This window comes from Pezoporus flaviventris, unplaced genomic scaffold (assembly GCF_033815535.1).
Source record: "Pezoporus flaviventris isolate CSIRO_AGI_PZ_B2104156 unplaced genomic scaffold, CSIRO_AGI_Pfla_v1 ptg000083l, whole genome shotgun sequence".
NCBI classification, from domain to species: Eukaryota; Metazoa; Chordata; class Aves; order Psittaciformes; family Psittacidae; genus Pezoporus; species Pezoporus flaviventris.
This window is the reverse complement of record NW_026892631.1, coordinates 12,497,154-12,522,199: the sequence shown is the minus strand read 5'-3', so window position 1 is coordinate 12,522,199 and position 25,046 is coordinate 12,497,154. Positions and strand designations below refer to the sequence as shown.

At 42.6% G+C, this 25,046-nt stretch overlaps 2 protein-coding genes across 3 annotated transcripts; one reads left to right on the top strand and one right to left on the bottom strand.

Moving 5' to 3' along the window:
* Positions 1–401: 401 nt before the first annotated feature.
* SUPT7L (SPT7 like, STAGA complex subunit gamma) lies at positions 402–10,340 on the bottom strand. Its single transcript, XM_061475442.1, has 4 exons — positions 9,923–10,340; positions 6,345–6,669; positions 4,481–4,718; positions 402–793 (listed from the first exon to the last, which is right to left on the bottom strand). Exons 1-4 carry the CDS (start codon positions 10,333–10,335, stop codon positions 531–533), a joined length of 1,239 nt encoding a protein of 412 aa, XP_061331426.1. The 5' UTR covers positions 10,336–10,340; the 3' UTR covers positions 402–530.
* A 550-nt stretch (positions 10,341–10,890) lies between these two features.
* SLC4A1AP (solute carrier family 4 member 1 adaptor protein) lies at positions 10,891–24,780 on the top strand. 2 transcript variants are annotated; one of them, XM_061475090.1, is made up of 14 exons: positions 10,891–11,548; positions 12,312–12,495; positions 13,151–13,273; positions 14,098–14,158; positions 15,145–15,284; positions 15,420–15,580; positions 16,347–16,416; positions 18,817–19,006; positions 19,764–19,875; positions 20,440–20,680; positions 22,014–22,076; positions 23,138–23,208; positions 23,604–23,679; positions 24,512–24,780. In XM_061475090.1, exons 1-14 carry the CDS (start codon positions 11,018–11,020, stop codon positions 24,559–24,561), a joined length of 2,073 nt encoding a protein of 690 aa, XP_061331074.1. In that variant the 5' UTR covers positions 10,891–11,017; the 3' UTR covers positions 24,562–24,780. The 2 variants fall into 2 exon arrangements, with proteins under 2 accessions (XP_061331074.1, XP_061331073.1); XM_061475089.1 differs by having other exon boundaries at positions 10,892–11,548; positions 22,014–22,088.
* The last annotated feature ends 266 nt before the right edge of the window (positions 24,781–25,046 follow it).

The following is a 25,046-nucleotide window of genomic DNA, read 5'->3' as shown; positions in this document are numbered from 1 at the left end:
CCAATTGGACATACCTAAATCCATAGAACAAGACATCTGAAGGCACTGAAGGAGCTGGCTGACGGCACTGTGAGGCTACTCTACAGCATCTTTGCTGGGCCATCATAATCATCAGTGATATTCCCCAATCAGTGAAATACCCTGCACAAATTAGCTGTGCTTCAAGCAGAGGACTGGACTAGAAATGTCAAGAGGTCCCTTCAACCCAAAATATTCAATGATTCTATGACTTAGCACATCTCCTCACAGCTGCTTTCCACTGGTAACTTTGGGATTAATCTGTCAAAGCAAGCCTTGCCACCATCAAATGTACAGGGTGATCTTCAATCTCATGAGTCAAGAGGGAGTAGAGAAGCCAGAAAAGAAGGGAGCTGAAGAGCACCACATCAAACCTCTTCTAATAATTTTATGCAAGGTCCCTCATACATCAGGGCCAGCCCTGTTTATGAATCACAACCATCACAGTATTCTCTTAGTCTGCTTCAAGTCTATTATTATATCTTCAAGACTAAATAAAAAGGCTGTCTGTTTCACATCTTCTTCATCTTTTTCTTGCAGCGCTGGTTGAAGACAGGCGAGGATCCCATCAGACTGTCAGCAGAATGAGAACCGTAGCTGCTCTCAGAGCCATTGGGGCTCTGTGGCATCCCAGCTTCACTCATGCCTGACATTGGTTCCTCAAAGACATCGCTGCCTAGGACCCCATGGCCATGCACATTAGCCTCCTCATTTTCCTGTGGCTCCATTTTCACCTGGGCCAAGTTCCAGAGTGGGGAAGCATTCACCTCAGCCCCTGGAGAAAGAAAAAGCACACAGTAGTAACTAAGTAAAAAGACGGATCACAAACAGCAGATGCAAGACAGCAGCACAGATAAAGAAGGAGCAAAAACAAAGGTACAGGTGAACTAAGCTGGAAGGAAAACAAACAAAACACACCAAGAAATAAGTGAAACAATAAATAAAATTACGTTGCATTTGTTTTTTTATAACCCAGTGATCATTGCTCTAGAAAATACAATGCTAGCCTTTCATAGCAATTCTCCACATGGCTTTCTGCATGAGAAGAAACAACAACTTAAAGACCCCATATCACTCTCCAGGAGTGTCTCAGCAGCAATGAGTACACCAACAGCACACGGACTACACCCTCCACACAAGCAAGACTCTGAGGCAGTTCAGAAGTCATTCATGATTATGAGGTCCTTGCGATGTCTTCAACCTCCTTTAACCTGTCAGACATACTGGACTTCTGCAGCAGAAGTGAAATGAGGGCAGAGGAGTAGGTAAATGGGCTTCCAGCACTGAAATGCAGGCACATAAGAGCTTGCAGTCAGCCACTCGACTGCCTGCCTCCTTGTACTCAACACCCACAGGTCTCATCCCATCCTTCTGCAGAACAGAAGGAAATCTTCTTGGCTAAACCTTGCAGACCCCCTTGCTGAGAAGTAGCTCCTCTGGGCTATTTTGGACCAGTGTGCAACCTGAGCAGACTGAGGATTTTCTGTACAAGACTATGAAACCATACTTCTTGATAACAGCAAATGTTTTTCTCCCCAAGAGCAATAATTATAGATTTCATTATTTCTGCTTATTTACAGTTTAAGAGAGACAAAAAATCCTAGGAAAAACAGACTAATTGGGTTCCTTGCTGAGATGGACATAAACAGCCCAGAACTGAACAAAGCTGGAAATCTTTTCACTTTTAAATCTGGTCCCCCTTGTGTGGGGTTAAATTCAAATGGCTAATAAATAAACCTTGGAAACCAGTTTTAATAAGTTTTCCAAACCTTGTGTCTCGAGGAGCTTCACTGCAGTTTGAAAACACAACCAAACCTCTTGCACTGAGCCCAACCTACTACTGTTCCCTATTATCAATATACTACTCCTCATTAATAGCAATTATACAGAGAACAAATCTACCACCAGTGATTTGTACTCAGTGTTCTACCACCAGTGTTTGTACTGAGAATTCTCCCTTATGAAGGCATTAGGAATCTTTTCCATAGCAGCTTAGCTCAAACCAGGGTTTAGGAGACCTTTGAGATAACACAGCCTACATTAGCTTAGCAGTTAGACAGCAAGCCAGAATGAAAGTACTCGCTGGTGTCCAGTTGCCTTAATGAAAAGTCCTTTTTATGTTCATTATAAGTAAATGTATTCCTCTCAACAGCAACGGACACATCATTAAAACACTTATCAGTTCCACAGAGCTGCAGCTCCAGCCTACACAACAATCAAAAATGCTCACAAAACCTGTGTCTTTCTTTCATCAATTGCTCTTCATTGCTCAGCCTTACTCCTTTCAGCTCTATCAGCTGTCATTGAGAGTGTCACTAATGACTGAAAGTACTTCAGTATGGACACAGGTTATTTCACCTTCAAAGCACTTTAACTTCAACGTACTTTGCAAATGAGATAATCCTCATGTTATCCTGCTGGGTGGAGGAACAAGGTCCCCAGGTTTGCCTCCATTTCCCTAACTGCAATGAAATTAAACAGCTAGCCCACAGCTCATCAGCCACAAGCAGAAACACAAGCAGAAACACAAGCAGAAACACAAGCAGAAACACAAGCAGAAACACAAGCAGAAACACAAGCAGAAACACAAGCAGAAACACAAGCAGAAACACAAGCAGAAACACAAGCAGAAACACAAGCAGAAACACAAGCAGAAACACAAGCAGAAACACAAGCAGAAACACAAGCAGAAACACAAGCAGAAACACAAGCAGAAACACAAGCAGAAACACAAGCAGAAACACAAGCAGAAACACAAGCAGAAACACGAATGTTGCACCAAGAGTTTTGCCCTCAGACACTGAAGCCTTGCTGCCCTCTCTGTGGGCCTCACACTTGTATTTTTGAGATGGAGATGTCCTAAGTGCAGCAGCTTTGTTTTGCTCCTCATGATATTAGGCTCTTCAGCCTACCCAGCTCTAGACTGGGATTCTCACAGCAATGAGATTTTCATAGGCCCTTGTGAAGTGAAGGGGGATTTTCAGGAAGGAACAGAGCATTTGTCTTCTTAATTAGAAGACATCAATTCAGTATCAAAGAGGCAGTCAATATACAGCTAACATGCTAACCTCTGGGTCTCAAGTGGCTGATGCTAATGCAAAGCTTTCCAGATGAATCACTCGCAACCCCACATGGGCCATAGGAGTCTGCTGTTCCCTCTCCCACAAAAATGCAGTTCCATAGTACCTCTCATTTCAGAGGTACTATGGAAAACAACACGAGCTTCCAGAAAAACATCAGCTTTTTAAGACTCAGCAGAATGTGCTATTTGGAAAAAAAAAAACAACAACTAATGGACTCAAGGGTATACTCTAACATCACAATATATGCTGCTTAGTTTAGAGTGAATAGGAGGACAGGCTTCACTGGTTTTTAACCAGATTTTTAAGTGAAACAGCTATTACCACAGGGATTTCCAGAGCTCAGAATGTTCTATATAAAATTCACAAGTGGCTGTCTTTGGGAGAAGAATGTCTTCTCCATTTTTCATTTAGCACTACTAAATGGTGCACAGAGTAAAACTCGTATAATATGGACATCGAAAAGGCACAGCACAGCAGATTCTCCCATGCTGGCAGTGTGCTTCAGTGCCAACATCAAGGGATGATGCTTTAAGGAAGAATGCAGTCTCCATAACCCCACTACTTCACTCACCATTCACTTTCCCTGGCCTCAGCTAACTACAGCAAGCTTCGGAGTAAAGATGCTAGAACAGGAGAGACTCCCATGAGCCCATTCCTTCTAAGTCCCTTCTGAGCTTTCATAAAACAATGACTGTCACTACCAGGGTGACTTCTGAATATGGAGGACTGCACTAAGTATCATTAGTATTTCCATAATTCATTCAGTGCCTAAACTATATAGGGTCTTGAATTCAGTTCAGTCACAAGGAACATGGCTTTCAACTTTTCAGTAACACGAATCTCTGGACAAGAATCCAAAACTACCCAGGAAAAAAGAAACCAAACAAAAGGAAAAAAAAAATCCAGGAATCTCCTTACCAGAAATAAGGATAAACTCCAGTCTCTTAAATTAAAATGCATAAAACCAGAAGTTATTATTGCCTTTGTTACACTAGCCTGGAAAAAAACAACCCAGTACTGATATCTGCAGCAAATACCCTACTTCAAAAAGCAAAGCCCTGGGGCCATCACTGTGGAAAAACAATCTACCTCACACCAGCAACAAAGCCAAGAACTTTGATCATCCCCTAAAAAGCAACACCATGAAAAGCATTTTGTGTTCTACAGGGTCCACAAATGGAGTAAATATTCAATAAATCCCAGCAACTGATACCTTTGATTCTTTGGGTTTGTATTTAGGAGCAAGTTAAGAGTTTCCCCCCCATCCAAGTGTTTTAGTTAAAACTCACAATTCCTTCTTCCTCTCCCTCTTCTGCTATTAAAAATGGGAATATAGACCTGCTGATGGACTGTTTCCAGGAGCAGCAAGAAACCCCTACCTGAAGTCTGTGGGGAAGCTTCTACTTCTAAGTTGGCAGAGAACCGCTCGCTTTGAGCTCCAAGGACTCCAACGGGCAAAGACTGGTCACCAGAAGCTAGATCTCCTTCCAGCTCCTCACTTATGGGGAAAGTAATATCACTGACAGGCTCCTCCTTAATCTTTACAGGCTTTGTGTCTTCTGCTGCCTTTTCAGGGTTGACAATCTTCTCATATTCTTCAGACAGCTGCTTGCTAACCTGTCAAAGATCAATGGGGGTGAAAAAGAAGCCAGAAAGGTCAGTGACTTCAGAGACTCTGATGGCAATTACACTGCAGTGCACTCTGTTCCCACATTATTAACATCTGACCTGAACAAACAAGTAAACAGGTTACCAGCTACACAGAAAAGACTCTTGTTTTTTCCTCTTTAACAACATTTTCTGTTCTGTAACAAGGGAGGTTTAATCCATTAATACATCTCCAAACAGATATGAGCACCTTTATTTCAGACACAGATGATGAGGCCCAGAAACTTAAACGGAAGATGAAACAAAAGCAAAGTGTCTCAGTCTTACTCTTTGCTTTTACCTATAGTACTGTCCCCATCCCCATCTAGGAACAAATTTAGCCGAGCATTAAAAAATAAGCAGCTCAGACACTCATCTGAGCCAAAGCCTGGGTATCTTCTGTCAGATTAAAGCAAAAAACTCAGAAGTCTTCTCCAATGAGAGAAGCGAAACAAATACAGGAATAAGATTTAGCATAAGCCTGTACTAGAAATTTAACAACTGTCAGCAATTAAAAATTTCAGATTTCACCTGCATCTAACAAATACTTGTTTATACCACTGAATCCCAACGGTCAGCAAACTGTGCTCAGGAAAATCCCAAGGCTTTCTAACAGCAGAAGCAAGAAGGAAAAAGAACAGCAAAGCCTACTTCCCCCATCTAGATATACTTTCAGATACAGAGACTGCTGTGGACAGACCTTATAATCCATCACAAAACATACACTTACAAGCATGTCTGATTTATATCGTTTCTGTAAGCCACAAGGTGCCAACCCCAGGAAAATAAGGAGCACAAGGTAATTGCTCCAAAATGAGTCAACTGGTGCTCATCTCCTCAGACAAGGAAGAAGAGATGGCAGGTTTTACCTTTGGTCACAGACTACCTACTTGATTCAGGGCTTGGATTTTGATAAGTAAGAGTTAAACTCCTACTTCAAATCCTTGCATTTCTCTAAGTCCACAACAGGCAGTCTTACATCATTCAAACAAAATGCTTTAATTTCATAGAATACATGGACCAAGAGAAACTATACCCATATTCTTACAACTTATGTGATACCTCTTATTCCAAGGAATTTAACAACTCCTTTGCTTCCTCCATAAAAGCACAGTCCTCTCTAGAGTTGAAAGTAGCACCTCTGTGACAACTCAGATCAGCACAATACTACCCTATACTCCGAAAGCTTAAGCAAGTCACCCCTTGCTGAAGCAAACACAAGCCACTATACATCCTAGTAATTTTTGTTTGTCTCCTTGTTTTCCGAGATGGTAAGCAGCAAAACATCCCATTAAAGCAAAAAATTCAGTCAGTACTGATTCTACCTCTACTTGATGCCTTTCTCTGGGACATTCAAGAGCTATGTGTTAAGCTCCTCTTAAACCCAGACAAACAGCCAGTAGAGCATTCTAAGCCTCAGAAGAGACACAAATAAGGGGCTCTGTCTTCCAGACAAAAAAATGCTTTAATGACGCCCCTCCACATGGTTTCCTAATTGGATTTTAGCTCAGTAAGACCCTGGACTTGCTATAGGAATAAGCAATTGTACTGGGGGTACGTTTCTTGGTGCTGTCAGGTGCCTACAGCTCTTCCCACCTGAAGCATGTAGCTGTGATAATCCTTAATACGGTGCTGCCAGAACTTCTGCAGTGAGAGCACGCTGCCAATGCCCACTTCATGGAAGACCTGCTCCATGACATCAGGGAATGGGGTGTGCCCAAGGCGGGCTTCTCGATCCACTGCAAAGCGCAACAGTTTGGTGAACTTCAAGCAGTACTCGTGGGCAATGTCTGTCAGGGTCTCCAGGACACTCTCATTGGCACACTCAAAGCCTGTGTGAGCCAGGATGGTGGCCATGGACTGGTAGAGAAGCTGCCGGCAGGAGGACCAACTCAGCTCAGTCACTGGTTCCCCTTTTCCTCTGAAAAACAGAACATATAAAAATAGCACATCTCCACAAACTGAAAGCAATGTTACCAGTTGAAGAGATACTGTCAATAATAAAGCGATGTACAAAGGGAAAGCAGATTGTCTGGAGCTGTCCACAGCTTCTCCACCTGGAGAGCTGGACTTGAATTTCTACCAAATGGAGTGCAACAGGGTCACTTCAGAGCCATTTTCCCAAAACAGCAGAATAAAGAAGAACATTGGAAAAACAAGACTACACCAGTCAGAGTGCATCAAAGAGCACAGCACACTAACGCAAACAAGAAAGTCATCTCCTTTTGGAAAAAGGCTTCTTTCCACCTCAACCTCATCAAGCCTCTTTTAAAATATCTTTGCTGCGTCAACAGAAGGCTGCAAATGCATAAAAAGAAACTGCTCAAGAGATTATGGCAAAATAACAGCAAAAATAAATCGTGTCCCAGCAGCACAACCCAGAAGACCAGACAGTCTGGGGGGTAAGCCAAAGTGCTCAGTCCATCAGGGGAAGTTATGTTCTGCCTGCTGTAATTATCACTGCTACAAACCCCTCCCAACATTAAACCTATCCCATTGACATGTGCTCCCCTACCTCTGTACAGACATTTCTTCACTACAAGCCCTTCTGCCATGAACTGCCTTCCCCTTGCAAGCTCCCAGTTTTGTGCACAGATTATCTTTCTATGCAAAGCACACATCCCATGCGGTCAGGAACACAAATGAGAGAATGGCAGAGAAATCTGTTAAGAAACCAATCACGCATGCACAAGAAAAAGCATCTGAGGATGCACATAATGAATAGGTTTATTTTGGAGATGGATCCATGATAATTGGAGGAAGGTGAACAGAGAAGGAAATGCTAACAGTCATATTGTAGTAAGAGCCTCCTGTTCAAATGGTAGTTTCAAGTCTACAGTTCCTTACTCATTCTTCACTGGTAATACTTTAAGCTCACAGTCTGTTTCTATACCAACCAAAACCAAATGTTAATATCGTTACCGTGTATTCCAAGAACCGTAACAGCAACAGCTGCAAATCAGCAGGTCCAGATGCTGATTCATCCGGGAACAGTAAAGGAATTCAAGGATGAAATAGCTGTGGCGATCACCTCTCGCACAGTTGCCTTGGCCCATGAGGACCAGAAGGCAGAAAACGTGAAAACATTTTAATACATTCAGAAGAGATGTGATCAGCTGCAAGCTGGGAAGCCTGAGATATTCTGGTGCGTCAGAGAAATTCCAAGAAATTATAAGAACAGAGTTAAAGGACATGTGGGTAAGAGCCCAGATAGCTTTTGTAAATGGAAAGCCTGCTGTGTAAACCTACTAGAGTCCTCCAAATCCATCCACAAGCAAGTATGTGAAAGATTTCCACTGTGGAGTCCAGGTCTCCCCTTGTGCATCTGTGCCAGAATCAAGGTTTGTTTCAGCGTATTTATGAAAATGGAGGAAAGGAACAGCATTGTTATTAAAACTGATGGTGGTACAGATTTGTGGGGATTGGAAAAAGCAAAACAACTGGAAAATAGCAGTGGATTAGGTTCTGCCTCTTCCTCACCTCAGAAGGGAGAAGGTGGTAGGAGCTACAGGGATGAGGACACAGGGCACACACAGAATGAACCTGGGGGATAGCAAAATAAAAGACAAGAGTGCAGGGTCAAAGGATGACAATGAATAACAAGGCAACAGGAAAGGACATGTCTATATTAAAGAAACTTGTGATCATATTCAGGCTTGCCACTCTTATCTTTCTTTCTTCCTATGTCTAAATAGGTGTATGCATTGCTTCTTCTCAAACCCAGGTTACCGCCAAAGAAAACTGAATTAAAATATGTATTCAGTCAAATACTGTAACTCTGACAATGGCACTTCAGAAGGCAGAATAAAAATAAGCCCTTCCATGTTTTATTAAGGGGAAGAACGGCCTTTAATTTGTTTTTACACACTAAGAGCAAGCATTATCAAACCATATAACTATTTTTACTGCTGTAACAGCACCTGCTGTTCTTAATGCATGTAAGTGTCTTAAACGAGTTAAGAACAAACATGCAACAACAAATGCAAAGCTTTCTTCCTGGAAAAGCATAAATGTGTTTGGTTTAGCAAGCACAGCAGCTCATGAGAAATCCACTGTCAGCCACGAAACATCTCGCTTCAAAAATGTCTATCCAGTTATTACAATCTGGTCTTTAAACTCCCCCATGTGGCTGACTGCTAAATAGCATTTCTTTCCTTAAACCCCAGAAACTCGCAAGGGACAATAAAGAGACATAACAGCCCCCCGAAACATGGACAGAGTCACAGAAAACCGAACTTAAAACTGAAGGCATCAGGGAAGACATTGCAGAGCACTGCTCAGGTCTACAAACTACAAGGCCAGAAAGAACAGGAGTCACAGGGCTCAGACTTCCTTCTCACACAATTGTGTTTCCCTTCACTCCTCCTGGCTAATTACTTTATTTCTTCCAAAGATGATGGTGTTCCTTCACAAACAGCACTAAAGAATCACCCTCATGTTCAGAGGCACTATGTTACCAAAAGCATCATCATGCAATAAAATGCATTTTATACAACCTCAGGCCATTAACGATCTCTGTGGGATTTAACTGTAAGTTCTATTTCACTGGTGCACAGTCTCCCCATTTTAAAAACTAAGAAACATTATCCTCTCATACATCATGTCCATTGGTGCACAGCCTTCAATCTAAGAATGGGAACGTAATGTAGTGAGGATTTATCCCTGAATTTAAATGCATGTAAACTACAAAGTATTGCAAGATCCTGCAAGAGATGCAGCATGTCCTTGTGAATTTAGTGCTTGTCAGAAGGGTAGACAGGGCAGTGGTGGCAGCAGTATTTAGTCAAACATTGGCTGCTGAGGTAGAAGCAATACAACCTTCCTTTATGTTTTGTCCAGCCCTTGGCTAGTAGGGTCAGTACCAGAAACAAGAATTCCCTTCACCCATGCTCATCACCAGCACAACACCAAGAAATGGGGTAAAATGTGATAGTCACATCATCTCAGGTCCTTGGCCACTGAACTCTTACAAAAGCACATTTATTTTAAATAATGTGCATGTTATCCACACAACAGAAAACTCAACCTTTCCTTTCTGAAGCCTGTTTCGCACTTTGAAATCAAGTGTTTGACCCTTCAGCCTAATGGAATTGATGTAGCTATATATATATATATATGTTCAAAAACACTCAGTTGGTTCAGTCAAGAACCAACCCAAGGAAATACCAACACACCTGTAGAAATCACTCTCCGGGTCACTGTGCCTCAGCTGAAATGGCATTTTTGGGGTTTTGCTATCCAGAGGAAGCAGGTCATCAGGGAGAGGCGGAGAGGCCGGACGAGACGGCAGAGGTTCATTGTCTTCAGCTTTTATACCCTCCGCTTGCTGCTGGTTCTGAGCCTGAGCCATGGCGATGAGGCTGCGCAGCCGCCTGTTGTGCTGGATGAGCTGGATGGTGTGAATGGTGAGGCTGCAGGGCTCCGAGGGGATGTCCAGCATGGTGGTGGGACGGGGTTTGTTCGCAGAAGGCTGGTGCAGTGGAGGATCCTGGACTTCCACTGTACGGAACTCACGCTGAAGCAGGTCAAAGGAGCTGCGGTTGGCCTGGTTAGATGAAACTGGAATCTCGCCCCAATATCGCAGCATCTTTGCCCAGGAGAAGGCTCCCGAACGCTGTGGTACAGAGGAGCCCTGTCGCAGGGGAAAGGGCTAAGCTTTGGACAGCAATGGGAGCTGGGTGACACTCCTGAATGAAGCCGACTACGAGCGCCACGAAAGCCGCCGCTCAGTGCCTCACGACGCTCCAGGCCGCAGCGCTGGCACTGAGCAGGTTACATCGCTGCTGCTCCTGAGGGGGAAGAGAAAGAAACGCACCCGTGAGGCAGTAACTACTTATGTCTCTAACAGGGGCCGCTCTGGGTCTATCCCCTGCGGGCCCTCGCTTGAGCAAAGGAACTCCGGAGGCCGCACTCGGCTCTCCCACCCTCTGTGCCTCCCTCCTTCGTCCTCACCGGGGCTCCCAATACCCCGCGCCCCCGCCGCTACCCCCGGCCTACCCGCTCCGCTTGCCCGCCGAGCCGGAAGTGGGCCCTGGTCCTTCACCAGAAACCGTCCCCCCGCCACCACCGCTCCTTCAAGCCGGCAGAAGGGAAAAAAATCGGCGTCGCTCCCGCCGCCGCCGCCTACTCTCCTTGCCTCACCCCTCACGCTACCCTGGGCCGCAGCTGGGGCAGTGGCTCGACACCCTGGAGCCACTCATTACCCCCGGCACTGCAACCGCAGCGGTGCTCGTTTCCGGAGGACTCTATTTAGGACCGGACCCGGGAAGATGGCGGAGGCCGTGGAGCTGCAGCCGGAGGTTGCCGTCGAGCCCCCCGCTTTCAAGCGGCCGAGCTGCCCGCTGCCCGCCGCACCCCGCGCCGCGGAGGGTGGGGAGCCGGGGCCCAGCCCGCCGCCAGCCCGCCCTGCCGCCGCGCCGCGCTACGAGGAGCCGCCGTGGGGAAGCCGCCCTCCGGACGGAGCCGGCTACGGGCTGGAGGTGCTGAAGGGCGGCGTGGTGCTGGGCTCGGTGAGGCTGGAGGGCGGCAGCTGGTTCCTGGTGGGGCGGCTGCCCGGCTGCGCCCTGGCGCTGGAGCACCCCTCGGTGTCGCGGCACCACGCCGTGCTGCAGTACCGCGGCGCTGGCTGCGCCCCCGATGACCCCAACGCCGACGATGCCGCCGGCTTCTATGTGTACGACCTGGGCAGCACCCACGGCACCTTCCTCAACAAGACGCGGGTGCCGCCCCGCACCTACTGCCGGGTGCGGGTGGGTCACGGGCTCCGCTTCGGCGGCAGCTCCCGCCTCTTCTTCCTGCAGGTGAGTCGGGGCCCGGGGCTTGTGTCGGTAGAAGCTTCCCCGGATCGAGCTCCGGGATTTACTTGTCTCCATCTTCATCTCTATGGGATGGGAAAGCCGCTTCTGCCGTGTGAGGTGGTTTGGGTGCTATGAAAGCAGCCGAGCGCTGCTATGGTGGTTGTGCTGGCAAAAGTAGTCAGTTGTAAGTATCCGCTGCGAGCTCTGTGGTGAGGTTTGGGGCTGAAGGACAGAGCAGCGCATTGCGGCATCACTCTGGGCGGCTCTGCGGATTGCTCCGCATGAGAACAGGGCTGGCAGCTTCTGCCGGCGTGCAGTGAGTGCAGAAGGCATTTCTCTCCGGCAGGATGATGCGTTAGTGAAGTGAAACGCTGATATTTCTGTGTGAACAAGGGCAGCTTTCATTAGCAGAAATTTAGGGCACTTGGTGTGCTTTGCACATATGTCAGAGGCTGCTCGTTACATTCTTCCATATGGTGTTGAGGGACTTTTTTACCTTCTGTCTTTAAAGTACAGCTATATTTGAGTTTGGTCTGACTGCAAGTACACAATAACACTCACCTCTTTTTTTCTCCCTTTCAGAAAAGGCTTTAAGACTGATATGTTCAGTTATGCAAGCTGTAACAAATGGTCTAATAATTCCACTTTTTGAAGAGCACTGTAATGATTTATTTATGTTATTGTATGGAAACTGGATCTGTGTTGAAAATACCTCTTTATTTTTCTTTTAAAAACCATTTTTGCTAAGTTACTGTTTGTGACTTAGGGACCCAAGGAGGACCAGGAGTCTGAGTCAGAACTAACTGTGACTCAACTGAAGGCACTGCGCAAGCAGCAGCAAGCAAAGCTAGAAAAGACAATGTTGGGAGAGGACTCTGATGAAGAAGATGAAAAAGAGGAGAAAAATGAGAGGAGTCAGAACGGTGATATGAGCTGCTCATGGGGAATGGGTAAGTGATGATGTGTAAATCAGCTGATACATCTTGGAAGGTCTTTAAGCCAGTTTTCAGGGAATACCAGGGTTGAAATTCCAGCTTTATGCCAGGAAAGTCTTGGCTACACAGTAATCCTTTTAAAAAGAAGAGTGCTGTGACAAGGGAAGCTTGTATTTGGTGAGAAGTATGACAGAGCTCTTTTAGATGCGGGGAGGAATTTGCCTATGCCTGTAAAAGACCATGAAACTGAGAGTCTAGGTTTGTTCACACTTCTGCCTGAGAGGTGAAATTTAATTGCTTGAGACTTCTGTGCAGTATGGTTGTCTTTAAATTTAAAGAAGTCCACATCTTAAAGCTAGATAAATTGTAATTAATGAGCTGTTCAGGCCAAAAGGACTTGGGGATTTTGAATGGAAATATATAAGCACATAATCCTTTAATGTGCTGACACAGCAGTGATGTTCATCTGCAAAACTGCATCTTATGATAGAATGAGTAATAGTAAAAATGAAGCAGAGGTTTTTTTTGGTTGGATGCAGAAATAATATTCAAGCTAAGGGAAATAATCTTAGGATTACATAGCTGCTGCTTCTTTCAAACTAAAGTTGAAATATACTGGTGATCTCTTTCTCCCGTTTCACCATACTTTTGCACTTTCTGTGTCTTGTAGGGGACGATGCTGAGGAGGATGAGGTTGAAGAAAACCCTATTGCTGTTGATTTTCAGGATGTGCAAGATGCCTTTTATATGAAAGATCCTAGGAAGGCCTTACAGGGCTTTTTTGACAGAGAAGGTACTGTACAATTTTTCTAAGTTTAACGTGAATTTCCTGTTTACCAAAGTGTGATGTTTATGCCCATGTTTGCCTTTGGGAATTAAGGTGTAGGAGCTAAACTTTTCTCTTACCTTGTGATCAAATTTTGGGTGGGGGTTGGTGGTGGTTTGAGTTCTTTGTGTGGTTTTGTGTTTGTGGTTTGGCTGTGGGTTTTTTTGTTACTTTGTTTGATTTGGTTAATTTAATTTAATTAGTTAGTTTAATTTAATTAATTAAAACTTAGATCACCATTGTATATCTGAGACTTCCTTAGTTACTAATTCCTAAACTGGGAATTGTAGCAAGAGTTGTATGCCTTTGGAGCAACACGGAAACCACAACCATGCTTTGAAGCTATGCTGAAAGATTCATACCCATCAAATCTCAGTCTGTTCTGTTTGGCAATGGCTGTTATTGCGAGATAGAATTGGAAAGTCCAACAAGACAAATGGCAGTAATGAATTGCTCTGAACTTCCAGTGGTTGCTAGTGAAATTTACAGATGACTCACTTATTTGTGAAAAATTAATCTTCAAAATATCTGTGAGTTCAGACTGAAAAATGGCATTACTTCAGTGTCATTTACTTGAATACATATAGAGACAAGATTGTTTTTTCTTTGAACTACACTGTGAAAAACAACCACATGAGCATAGTACCAAGAGAAGATCCCATGGCAAATTCATGCTTATAACAAGGGCAACTTAACCTGTTTTTTTTAACCATGACATTCTTCTCTGCTGTAATGATTATTCTTGTTTATTTCAATTTTGGTTACTACATCAACTTTCTTTTTCTCTCTAGGAGAAGAGTTAGAATATGAATATGATGATCGTGGGCACAACAGCTGGCTATGCAGGATCAAGTATGTATCTCCATTCACTTTCTCTGCGTAGAAGCTGACTTCATTGAATTCACAAACAGAGCCTGAAGGAATTACTTGTCTTGTCACACTTGGCAAGGAGGCCAACTGGAATTTGATACTGAGACAGAAGTTCAAGGATCAGTGCCTGGTTTAGTGTCTGTGCTCCTTTCTGGTCTGGCAGCGTGGAGACCTCATAGCAGCCTCCCCATCTGAAGGGGGCCTTTAAGGATGCTGGGGAAGGACTCTTCATTAGGGACTGTAGTGGTAGAACAAGGGGTAATGGGTTCAAACTTAAACATGGGAAGTTTGGATTAGATATAGGGAGGAAATTCTTTACTGTAAGGGTGGTGAGGCACTGAAATGGGTTGCCCAGGGAGGTTGTGAATGCTCCATCCCTGGTGGTGTTTCAAGGCCCAGTTAGACAGAGCCTTGGGTGAGATGGTTTAGTGTGAGGTGTCCCTGCCCATGGCAGGGGGGTTGGAACTGAATGATCTTAAGGTTCTTTCCAACCCTAACTATTCTATGATTCTGTAAGGCAGTTTTTGATAGGTTCCTGCAAGAGGCCACTAACGTAACTTTGTTATCAGAAGAAGGTGAGGTGAAAATTAAGTCAACAAGGTAGGTTTCAAATGGATAGGAGCAACATTACAGTGACTGTACTGCTTAAGAAACCTTTCCTTCAGTATTTGTTAGTGGTTGCATGGATGCAAGCTACTGGTGCTTAAAATGATTCTGAGACTGACATTTAACTTTTTAGCTTGTTATATTCCCAATGGAATGAATATAGGAAGAGTTACTGTTTGGACTAGTGAAATAAAATGTGTGCTTTAGGTTATCTTGTGTTTCGATTGGTACTATATGAAGTGAAAAGTGAAAAATACTTAACCCACCGGAAAAGACCAGATTAAAACGGAAAGAACAATGTCACTATGATAAATAATATATGTTTGTATCTGAGCTGTTCTCTGATGTTTCAAACTGAACAGGTTGCCCGTGGATGATGCATCAGGGAAGCAGCTGGTGGCAGAGATTCTCCATTCAGGAAAGAAGAAGGAAGCAATGATACAGTGCGCCCTGGAAGCTTGCAGGCTACTCGATGCTCGGGGAGTACTAAGGCAAGAAGCAGGTGAGTAATGAGTCAAATGCTGTGATTGTTCTAAAAGCCTTAAATTAGGGATTTGCGATTGCTATCTTGAATTTGTTTTATTGCTCAGTGGTATACAAATCATTGGCTTCTTGCCTTCTCCCTTCCCTTTGCCAGTATCCCGAAAAAGGAAATCAAAGAACTGGGAAGATGAGGATTTTTATGACAGTGATGATGACACCTTCCTTGATCGAACTGGTGCTGTAGAAAAGAAACGGCTGAACAGAATGAAAAAAGCTGGTAAAATAGAAGAAAAACCAGAGACTTATGACTCCTTGGTAAGAATTGTTATGATATGCCAGGCTTATTCTCTCATGCACCTATTAGTACTAAGAAAGAAAATCAAAGCTGTTTCCTGATCTTTCTTTCATAACTTGAACTCTGTTATCATTTCAGACCTTTCACTCTCATTTGGCCAAGTTGCAATAAAATAGTGGGTTTTTTTTATTTGTGGACAATATCTATGAATATCTTAAAGTATTGATTTGCTTTATTGAAGAAGTAGCATACTACCTTGCTTTTGCCTGTGTAGTATGGACTGCTACTTGATGAATCGTGGCAGTGGGTGAATGAAATACCGGGGCAGGATACTTTTATAATAGTTTTAAAGCATCAGAAAATAATTGCAGCCTTTCAGGCATACAGGGCACATCGTAAAGAAGAATGGGATCATAAAGAAGGATCTCATTCTGCTTCAAAGAATAAGTATCCTGGACTGACAGGCATATGACAACTAAAAGCCATGCACAGACAATAGGGTGTGGGGGAGCAGGGATAGGGAGGATTGGAGGATCACATTGGTGCTGTAACATTGCTGCAGAAGCATTACCATATTTTTGTGTTTCAGACAGAAAATGATTTGAACGGTATGTGAAGGGATTGCTAGTTGTTTAGGAACAATCTAGACTATATTTTTTTCAGCCCAGAAACCCTGGTCAAAGATCAGAAGTAGATAAATGGAGGTAATTTGGTAGGATATTTGAATAACTCTTAAAAGGGGATTTTAAGAAGATACCAAGATCTTCTAAGCATGTTCTTTTCTAGGTCAAAAAGCTAAATGAAGTTGAAAATGAGCTTTCTGAGATAACAGAGAAGCTGAAGGCTTCAGGGAAAGGTAAGGCACGAAGTTTATTTGGTCATAGTGCTTTTCATAAAGAGCAGTAAGGAGATAAAAATGTATTTTATGGATTTCTGTCTTAAGGGCCTTTTTTTTTAATGTCCACTTTTCACAAAGGGGTAGGGAGATTTGCAGGTCACTGAGTTAGCTTAATAAGGATACTTAATACTCTTCAGCCAATAGTTTATGTACCGTGTGTATATAGTCACTTGCTAATAAATGCAGCCTTGTCCAAAGCAAGCAACATCTAAGCTAAGTTGAGGGGAGTGTACAAGTTCATGGATGAGCATTATTACTGGTTATCTGCCCATATTAGTGAAACTGACCCAATTTGAGACACGCTTTTTCTCGTGAGTTCCAAAACTGTTTATAAGGGAAGACTAAGCAACTGGCAGAAAAGACAGTGTATTTTATTTCACTTCTCTCATTGTAAATGCATCTTAAAAAGGAAAGGTGAGAGAAGAAAAATGTGCAGTCAAAACAAGAGTTTTTCAGAACTAATTACTGATGGACTGACTTGGTGTCTCTCACTCACTGATGCAGCTGAATGAAAATCAGATACATAGAGCTCTTCAGTCTCATCTTTGGTTACCCATTCAGAAGAAAATTATCAATAAGTTGGTGGTGCAGTAAATAGCCCTATACCTTTAGTCACTGAAATATAAAGCGTAATAACCATGGTTGACTTACCTCCCAGCAACATCAAATTTTACTTCAGTAGTGTAGAAAACTGCTTCAACAGATACTGAATGCTAACAGTAAACATCTAAGTTGAATTACCTGATCTTAGGCACTGTTAGAATCGAGCAGAGAATTGTATTTGCAAGAAGGGGTGATCTGACTCGTTGAAGATCACTCCCTGATTGAAGCACTTACATGGTTGTGCAGATAAAGAAGCAAACTGCACCTTTAATTGTTCTGAATTACCTGACTAGACACTAAGCCATATCTTTGAAATTTGGTGTTTAAATTAAATGATCATTCTGCTCAACTCCTGCCTGCTAGGAGCTTCAGACTGTTATCAGTAAGTTTTCATTGATGTGTTTTGTCTTGGTTCATATAAATAGTTGCAAGGAGAGTATTTCTGTCTGAGTTTCCTTTATGACAAGTTTTGTCATCATTTATAATTGTGTGGAGGTGAATGCTATAACAGTTTCTTGGGTTTTGAAGCCTCTTAATTCTGTATATATTTGAACAGTTACTGTTATGGCTTTAATATGCTTGCGGATTATAAACTGTGTTTTGTTCTAGCTCAGCAATATCCTTTCCACTTGAGTCCATTTGTAAACATAAGTCTTACTAGACTTTTCTGTAAATATTTGTCATGTAAAATTGCTTGAATGTGCACCTTTAACAAAACCATGCTATTTTATTGAAATTTAACATATGCTGCTTTAAATACAAAGTGCTGTTTAATTAGCTCAAGCTGAACTGAAAATAACTTATTGTTTGCATAATTATGCTTGTGCATATATACATAAATGCTTCTAATGCAGCAAATACCAGATTTGCCACTTTTCATATAACACTGAAGGGCAGAAGAAGGCTGCCTGTCCAAAGGCTCATTCAGATTCTAGCAGCAACGTTCTTCTTTGTTTGCATTCAAGTTGTATTTGAACGCTGTATACCATCTTGTTCAAGCCCAAGGAAGGAGTTTTTCTGTGGGTATTTTGCTTGCTTATTTGAATTCCATGTGTTAGAATTCTGCAATCATTTTTCTTTGTCATTAGACCTTTAGTTTTTCCTCTTGAGTTTGAATTGCATCAACATAGACAGAATTATTAATATTTGAAATCAATTGGAGGAGAAAGACTGTCACTGTTCTTTTCCAAGTACAAAGCAGTGTTTTCTCATTAGAAAATGCAGTCAAAACAAAGGTAAATCTTGTGTGATTGGCCTAACATATGAAACTATTCTTGTATACACTCTGTCATGCAGGGTTGGGAGGCAGCATCATGTGTTGATTCATTCTCAGCTTTGCAAATGTTATTACATACATGTTCCAGGAAAGTCAAAATGGGATTCCCCATGCAGTGGTGTGGCATTCTTTGTAGCTGTGTTTATTTTAGTCTGTGACTACAAAAAGAACCCATAAGCCACTTTGTTAAAGACAGCAGATCTTGCAGTGAGATGAATAACTGAAAGACACTCATAAAGAAGCATTCAATTTTAAGAGAGGCTTTGTTATGTAAGTGGATGAAAGTTTACTCTGAGGCTTTTGTTAGGAGAAATGCTTTCATCTTTCCAGGGCTGATAACCTCTATTATTTCACCTTGCAACAGAAACTTGCAGAGAGGACAGTTTTTCCTATATACGGTATTCTGTAAAGGTAGGACTTGAGTACAGCTGTTGTCTCCCCACTCGTAACAATGCATATCTGCCCTTTATCTTGCCTAGTCCAGTCCCAGCCAGCACCTCAAGATTCCTTGGATGAATTCATGACTGAAATAAAATCAGGATCTACCTTAGACAGTGTGGCACGAAAGAAGCTTCACTTGAGGTCCTTTGAACTGAAGAAAGAGCAGCAGAGGCTGAAAGGGCTAGTAAAGCTTGTCAAGCCTGCAGAACTGCCTGAGCTGAAGCCCCAGTAAGTCTTGGCTAAAGTGTAAAACGATTGCTTTTACCGTTGTTGTTATCCATGGGTAGTTGTGCAAACCCAGTAAATAGACAGCTTTCCAAACACAAAGGCAGTATGGCCTTCCAGCCTACTTGGCCAACCTACCACTTCAAGGAGACGCTGTGCCTTTTGGGTGTTGCAGCATCTGTGGTTGAGGCAGATGTACCGCAACACTGGAGTAAGCTAAGCCCACGCCGGGAGGATGAGAAGGGGAAAGGATTGGAGTCGTGGTGTGAGCTTTCACCTTTTCTTTCCCAACCTGCATCTAAAAGGAGCAGAGGAATGTTACAGGTGTTATGTACAAGTTGAAAACCACTTTAATTCCATGAAGCATACCTGGAAGTCAGGTGTAGTGGCTCTTCAAGTACTGCCTCGCAGAACTGCTGCAGTTCAAGAGGGTGTGTGCTGGGTTCATCATTTGCTAGTGGCAGCTTAATTACAGGCTTAATTAGTTGGCTTAAATTGAGGTTTATCCTTCAAGTGTGTTTTTCTATATGCATATGTGTTACATACATATGTAGGTGTGTGCAGTTGAATTTGAGGGAGTCTGTGAGACAGGTTTTTTTCTCCTTATTTATTTTTTGCTTCCTGTTCCTTGGATGCTGCAAGTGAGAGAGAAATTAAAGGATTTTTATATATCCATTTCTAATTTGCAGATTGGTTTGCATTTGTAAATGTAAGACTGGGTTGATACTATGTGGACTCTTTGTGTCTGTTTTTTTATTAGGAGTGGGAGTTACAGTCTGGAAGCAGAGAACAAGCCTAAAAAGATTACCTTGCCTCTGTTTGGTGCAATGAAAGGGGGAAGCAAATTCAAGCTGAAAACTGGAAGCCTAGGGGTAAGTTTGACTTGTAAGAGCAAGTCAGAGGCTGTTCTCAGGCTATGGAGACTGTAGGTGGCAACCATGTCTTCTCACATGCAAGGAAACAGAATGGAGGTGCAGGCCTGTGGCAGTGGAAGGTGCACAGGGCAGCAAGCAGTGGCTGTTGGATGTTTGCTGCCAGCAGTTGCCGTTCTCTGTCCTTGTACAGCCAGTCTCCTAGGCACAGCTGTGGTCAAAAGGCAATGAATTGAGTAGAGGCAGCCTGGGGACATCAGGCTGAACCACTGCTATACCTCAGCAGTTTTTCTTGGTCTTATGGCAAAGATCATATCCAAGATTGATTCTGTTTCCAGTGCCCTCTTGTGAAAACATTGTGCTCCTTGTCTATGGACTGGGTGTATTTTTTCATCTTCCATCTCTACTCATAACTTTTCTTTAAAACCTAACTGTTCTTCATCCTGAGAGTGTTTCCTTACCTGCTGCCGCTGACAGTAATGTGTGTGTTTTCTTCTGTAATTAATATCTGTGGCATCCAGCTCCATTTATCGTAGCACTGAAGCACAACTCTTTCTCCCACAGAAGTTGCCTGTTAGGCGTCCAGAAGTCCCTGAAAGCTTGTTAAAAACAAAAGATGATGGACCAGAGGAGGAGGAAGAGGAGGAAGAGGAAGAAATGGAGGAGAAGCAAGAAATAGATACAATAAACAGCAGAGCATCAAACGTAGAAACAAAAATTACAGCAGAAGAAGAAACAGAAAAAGAAACTAATGCTCCTGATGGTTCTTCTTGCAATAACAAGAATCTAGAATCCCTTCAGGATGGTAAATCGTTGGTTTTGTTTTTTCCCAGTAATGAAGCTGAGACTGTTGCTGCTGAATTTTTCAGAGCTCTGTGAATCTCCTAGTGTCTGAGTCACAGTTTCTCCAGCAGATTTCTTTTCCATATGTTTTTCCTACAAGTCCAGACTCTGTGTGTCAACAGCTGAGTTTAACATGGTTCCAGTTGAAGCTCCCTGTGGCAGGCAGTTCTCCATGCTTTTGGTGAAATAGAAGAAATCTCTTGCACTCAAAAGTCAAAAGTTTGATCAACGTCCTGGGTTCAGCTGTAACAGTTACTTTTCTCCTTCTTGGTAGCTGGTGCAGTGCTGAGTTTTGGCTTTGGTCTGAGAACAGTGCTGATAACACACCAATGTTTTAGTTGTTGCTAAGTAGTACTGAACTCTGATCAAAGACTTTTCAGTTTCCAATACTCTGCCAATGAGGAGGGGCACAAGAAGCTGGGAAGGAGCAGAGACAGGACAGCTGACCCAAGGGGTATTCCATACCATAGCATGTCATGCCCAGTGTATAAACTGGGGGGAGTTACCCGGAAGGGCTAGCTCACTGCTTGGGTTGGGTTGGGTATTGGTCGGTGGGTGGTGAGCAGTTGTATTCTCTCCCCTTGTTATTTCCCTTACTGTTATTATTAGTAGTAGTTGTTCTGTATTATACTTTAGTTATTGGACTGTTCTTATCTCAACCCATGGGGTTTACACTCTTTTCAATTCTCCTCCCCATCCTGCCCGGAGAGGGTGAACAAGGGGAGCGTGAGTGAGTGGCTGCACGGTGCTGGGTTACTGGCTGGGCTTACACCATGACAGTGAGTCCTGCTTTCATTGGATTGAGTGTCCATATGAAAACAACTGCAATGCATTGTTGGCAGGGAGAGTGGCTTAATAAGGAAGAAACAAGAAAGTCTGTGTAAAGCTTCAGATCTCTTTGTAAGGAGGAAAAATACTTTTAAAAGTGGCAGTGGAGAGGCATCTTCTTGTGTCTGTGTGGTTTATGCCCATTCCCTCCTTTTCTATATCAGCTTGATGCATTTGAAGAGTCAGTACTGATGTTTCTCAGTAAATGAGATGTTTGATGACAAGTTTAATTCTAACTTTCTGTCTTAATGCTGAACAAGTTACTGGCATGTTTTAATTGGTCACAGGTTTTTGTTTAATATTGTATTGTGAGGGACTTGGTACATGAAGTAATTTGGAGAACTTTCAAGAGAAGTTATTCCTGTGACAAATGCAACCCTTTTGTACTTTGTCTCAGGGATGTTAGTGCTCTGCTCAGCAGAGTTACTGCAGAGTGCTCATCTGGCTCTTTCTTTTTTCTTTTACAGGGGCTCCTTTTCTGCCTGAGCCAAAGGTACTAAGGAAAGAATCTCAGATGGGACCCTCACAAGAGAAATCTCAAGGTGAGCAATAGAGTTTAGGCTCTGTTGTACAGTAGCATGTTAGTTTAGAAACTGTCTAAAGGACTTAACTGTCTTCTGTCAGTAGAAAGAAACTAAGCTTAATCTAGAGCCTAAAAAATCTAGAATTGAAACAAAGGATTGTGTTTTGCTTGCAAAGTGGTAAGTGTGTGGTGAAGACACGTCATTTCAACCGTGCTTCAGTTCTCTGTGCTTTTCATAGGCATTAGCTCATTTGAGATCCTTTGTTTAAAGAAGAAAGAGGTATGAGAAGAAAAATTATTTTAATTTAGGAGCTTAAAGATAATGCTCCCCACCCCCTGCCCTACTGTCTTGCAGTAGCTCTGAACACTAGGAAGGACAGAACTTTTATAAAGTGACAAATCTTCTGTAACATTAGCTAATAATCTATTAATGACCTAGGTGACCAGTCTGTATGTACATGCACACAAGAAAGATCCCCAAAGTGAAAACTGATGTACTGAACATAGAGGAGATCGATATGAATATTCTATTTTTTCATAACTGAGACTCTTCAGAATGTTATCCTGTCCTCATTGTCTCATCCATAGTCTTTACGCCACAAGAGGCTCAGTATTTCACAGCTCAAGTGGCAGAAGAACAAGGCATGCTTCTATCTCTTCTGTATTCAACTCACAAGTTTGGGGGTTATTTTTTGGTTGGTTGATGTTTTTAAAAATGCATGTTGATCCTGTGCAATTCTGTTTTCTTCTAAATCAATCCCTGCAGTGATTACAGATAGAGAGTATCTTTAGAAAGGAAACATCTGCCGTTAACCAAAGTGCGTTATAGAATACCAAATAGAGGACCTTATTGAACTGCATTCAGATAGGTGACTCACAGTATATTAAGCATATGTTAATAAACCTGTGAAAACCGAAAGGATGTTCAGCAGTCTGAGCTATTAATTTTGTTGCAGTGAGCTGTCTTGGATTTCCTTTTGTACCAATTTTTGTGTAAACTTCCTGCAAGCTTATTTCTGATAGTGTTTGTCATTTATGATGTGTTGTAAACCAAATCTTTCTTCCCAGCATCTGAGGCAGTGTGTAGGGAACCTGAGGAGGCATCTGAGAAAGTTAAGGAAATCAACAGCTCAAGCAAGGTGAGTTACAACACCATGACTCCTGCAGTTTAGGAGTTTCAGGAAATCATTTAGTAGGCTATTTTATAGTGAAATAGTAGCAGTTTGACTGAGCATAACTTAGTGGCAGTAGTGCTTTTCTGCTGATGAAAACCCAAGCATAGAACCACATAGTGCCACTGGGCACAGATTTTGGAGAAGGTAAAGTATGGTATTTTTGACATGATGGAGGCTCTCAATTCAACCACAATCTGTTTTAGAGTTTGATGTTTCTTCTTCCCTGTGTATTATAGCTTTCATCCCTGACTCTAGTAGAAATAGCCCTCCCCTTTCAGTATTTGAATTAATGAGAGGTTTAGTGGCTGGGATACATTGGTGTAAGGGTGCAGCACCTTAAATCGTTTTTGCTTTTGCAGGCAAAGCAACCACCATTTTTTTCCTCACAGTACCCAGATGATGACCCAGACTACTGCATATGGGTCCCTCCTGCAGGTATCAACCATTTCCTTACCTTTTTTAGTCTTATAACTCAAGAATCTAGTTAGTAAGTAGTCCAGGTGTCCTTGTAACTTCTGGAGAAAAAGGTAACTCGGGAATACTTTAACCAAAACCTGATGTTTTCTGGCATTTTATGCCACATATCTGCTGTATGGCCATGCAAATCTTGCAGTATCTGTAGTAGCTTCATCTCAAGGGACAGATACACCTGAGGTTTGTTTCTGAGTGTCGTAACAGCCGAGGGAGCTAACTCCAGTCACATGGAGTAATACAGTGATCTAGTTGAAAGAGAAGCTCAGACCTTCACTACAGATGGTCTGCAGCTATTATAATAACTCCAAAAGGAGTAAGAAAAATGAGAATCAGTTTCACTGAAGAAAACTATAATCTGGTGAATCATCCTTCAGTGAAAAGACTGCTCTGCTCTGGCATATGAATCCACTGGAACAAAACACCCGATGCAGTAACGTGGAGGTGTGATCTGGGATAGCCAGGCGAGCTGTGTCCATAAGAGGGAGCTCATTTCTCTGACTCTGCCTGCTAATAGTAAAACCTGTTTTCTGAGATGGCATAATGAGGATACAAGAAAAAAAACAAACAAAAACCCCACAGGAATATATGATGCAATCTTGGCATGATTAGTAAAATTAAGAGGAGTGATATGTATAAATCAAAAGATGATTTCAATTGTAATATCCAGTCTGACTTTTTATCCTCTTTGTGGTTATCTGACTGCTGCTGCCTGGAGACTGTTTCATGCTTGGGTACACATTTATCTTGGATAAGAGGGGGAAAATTAATTCAGCTTTTCCTCTTTGCCCATTAGGTCAAAGTGGTGATGGCAAGACTCATCTCAATGAAAAATACGGCTACTGAGCATCAAGTGCCCTGGAGTACAGCTGAGGCTTGAAGGATGGCTCTGTTTTGGACTCTTTCACTACATGTTAAGTGAGGGATAAAAGACTTGGCTTTTCAGAAGCTGTTCCAGATTCAAGGGCATTAGCAGCAGCTCTGGCTGCTGCTGGCTTTCCTGGTGTGTTCTCTTCTAGTCTTTTAAATGCTTTTTTAAAAGTAAAAGCCCACACATTTTTCTGCCTCATCCTTTTCATTTGGCTTCAACCCATGGGCTCAGTTTTCCTTTTGTAAATAAAAGTATACAAAAAAAATACACCTCTGTATACTTAAAGGCTTGATCAAATTTATTCCTGTTGGTTTTATGTGATTAAAATGAGAAACACTACTGGTATGCTGCTTTGGCTCCTGTTTGAAAAGACTGTGATGGTAAATACAACCTAAAACTTGAGGGTTTGCTTTCGGTTTTTTCCTATGGAAAGAAAAGGTATTTTGAGAAGAAAATTGTT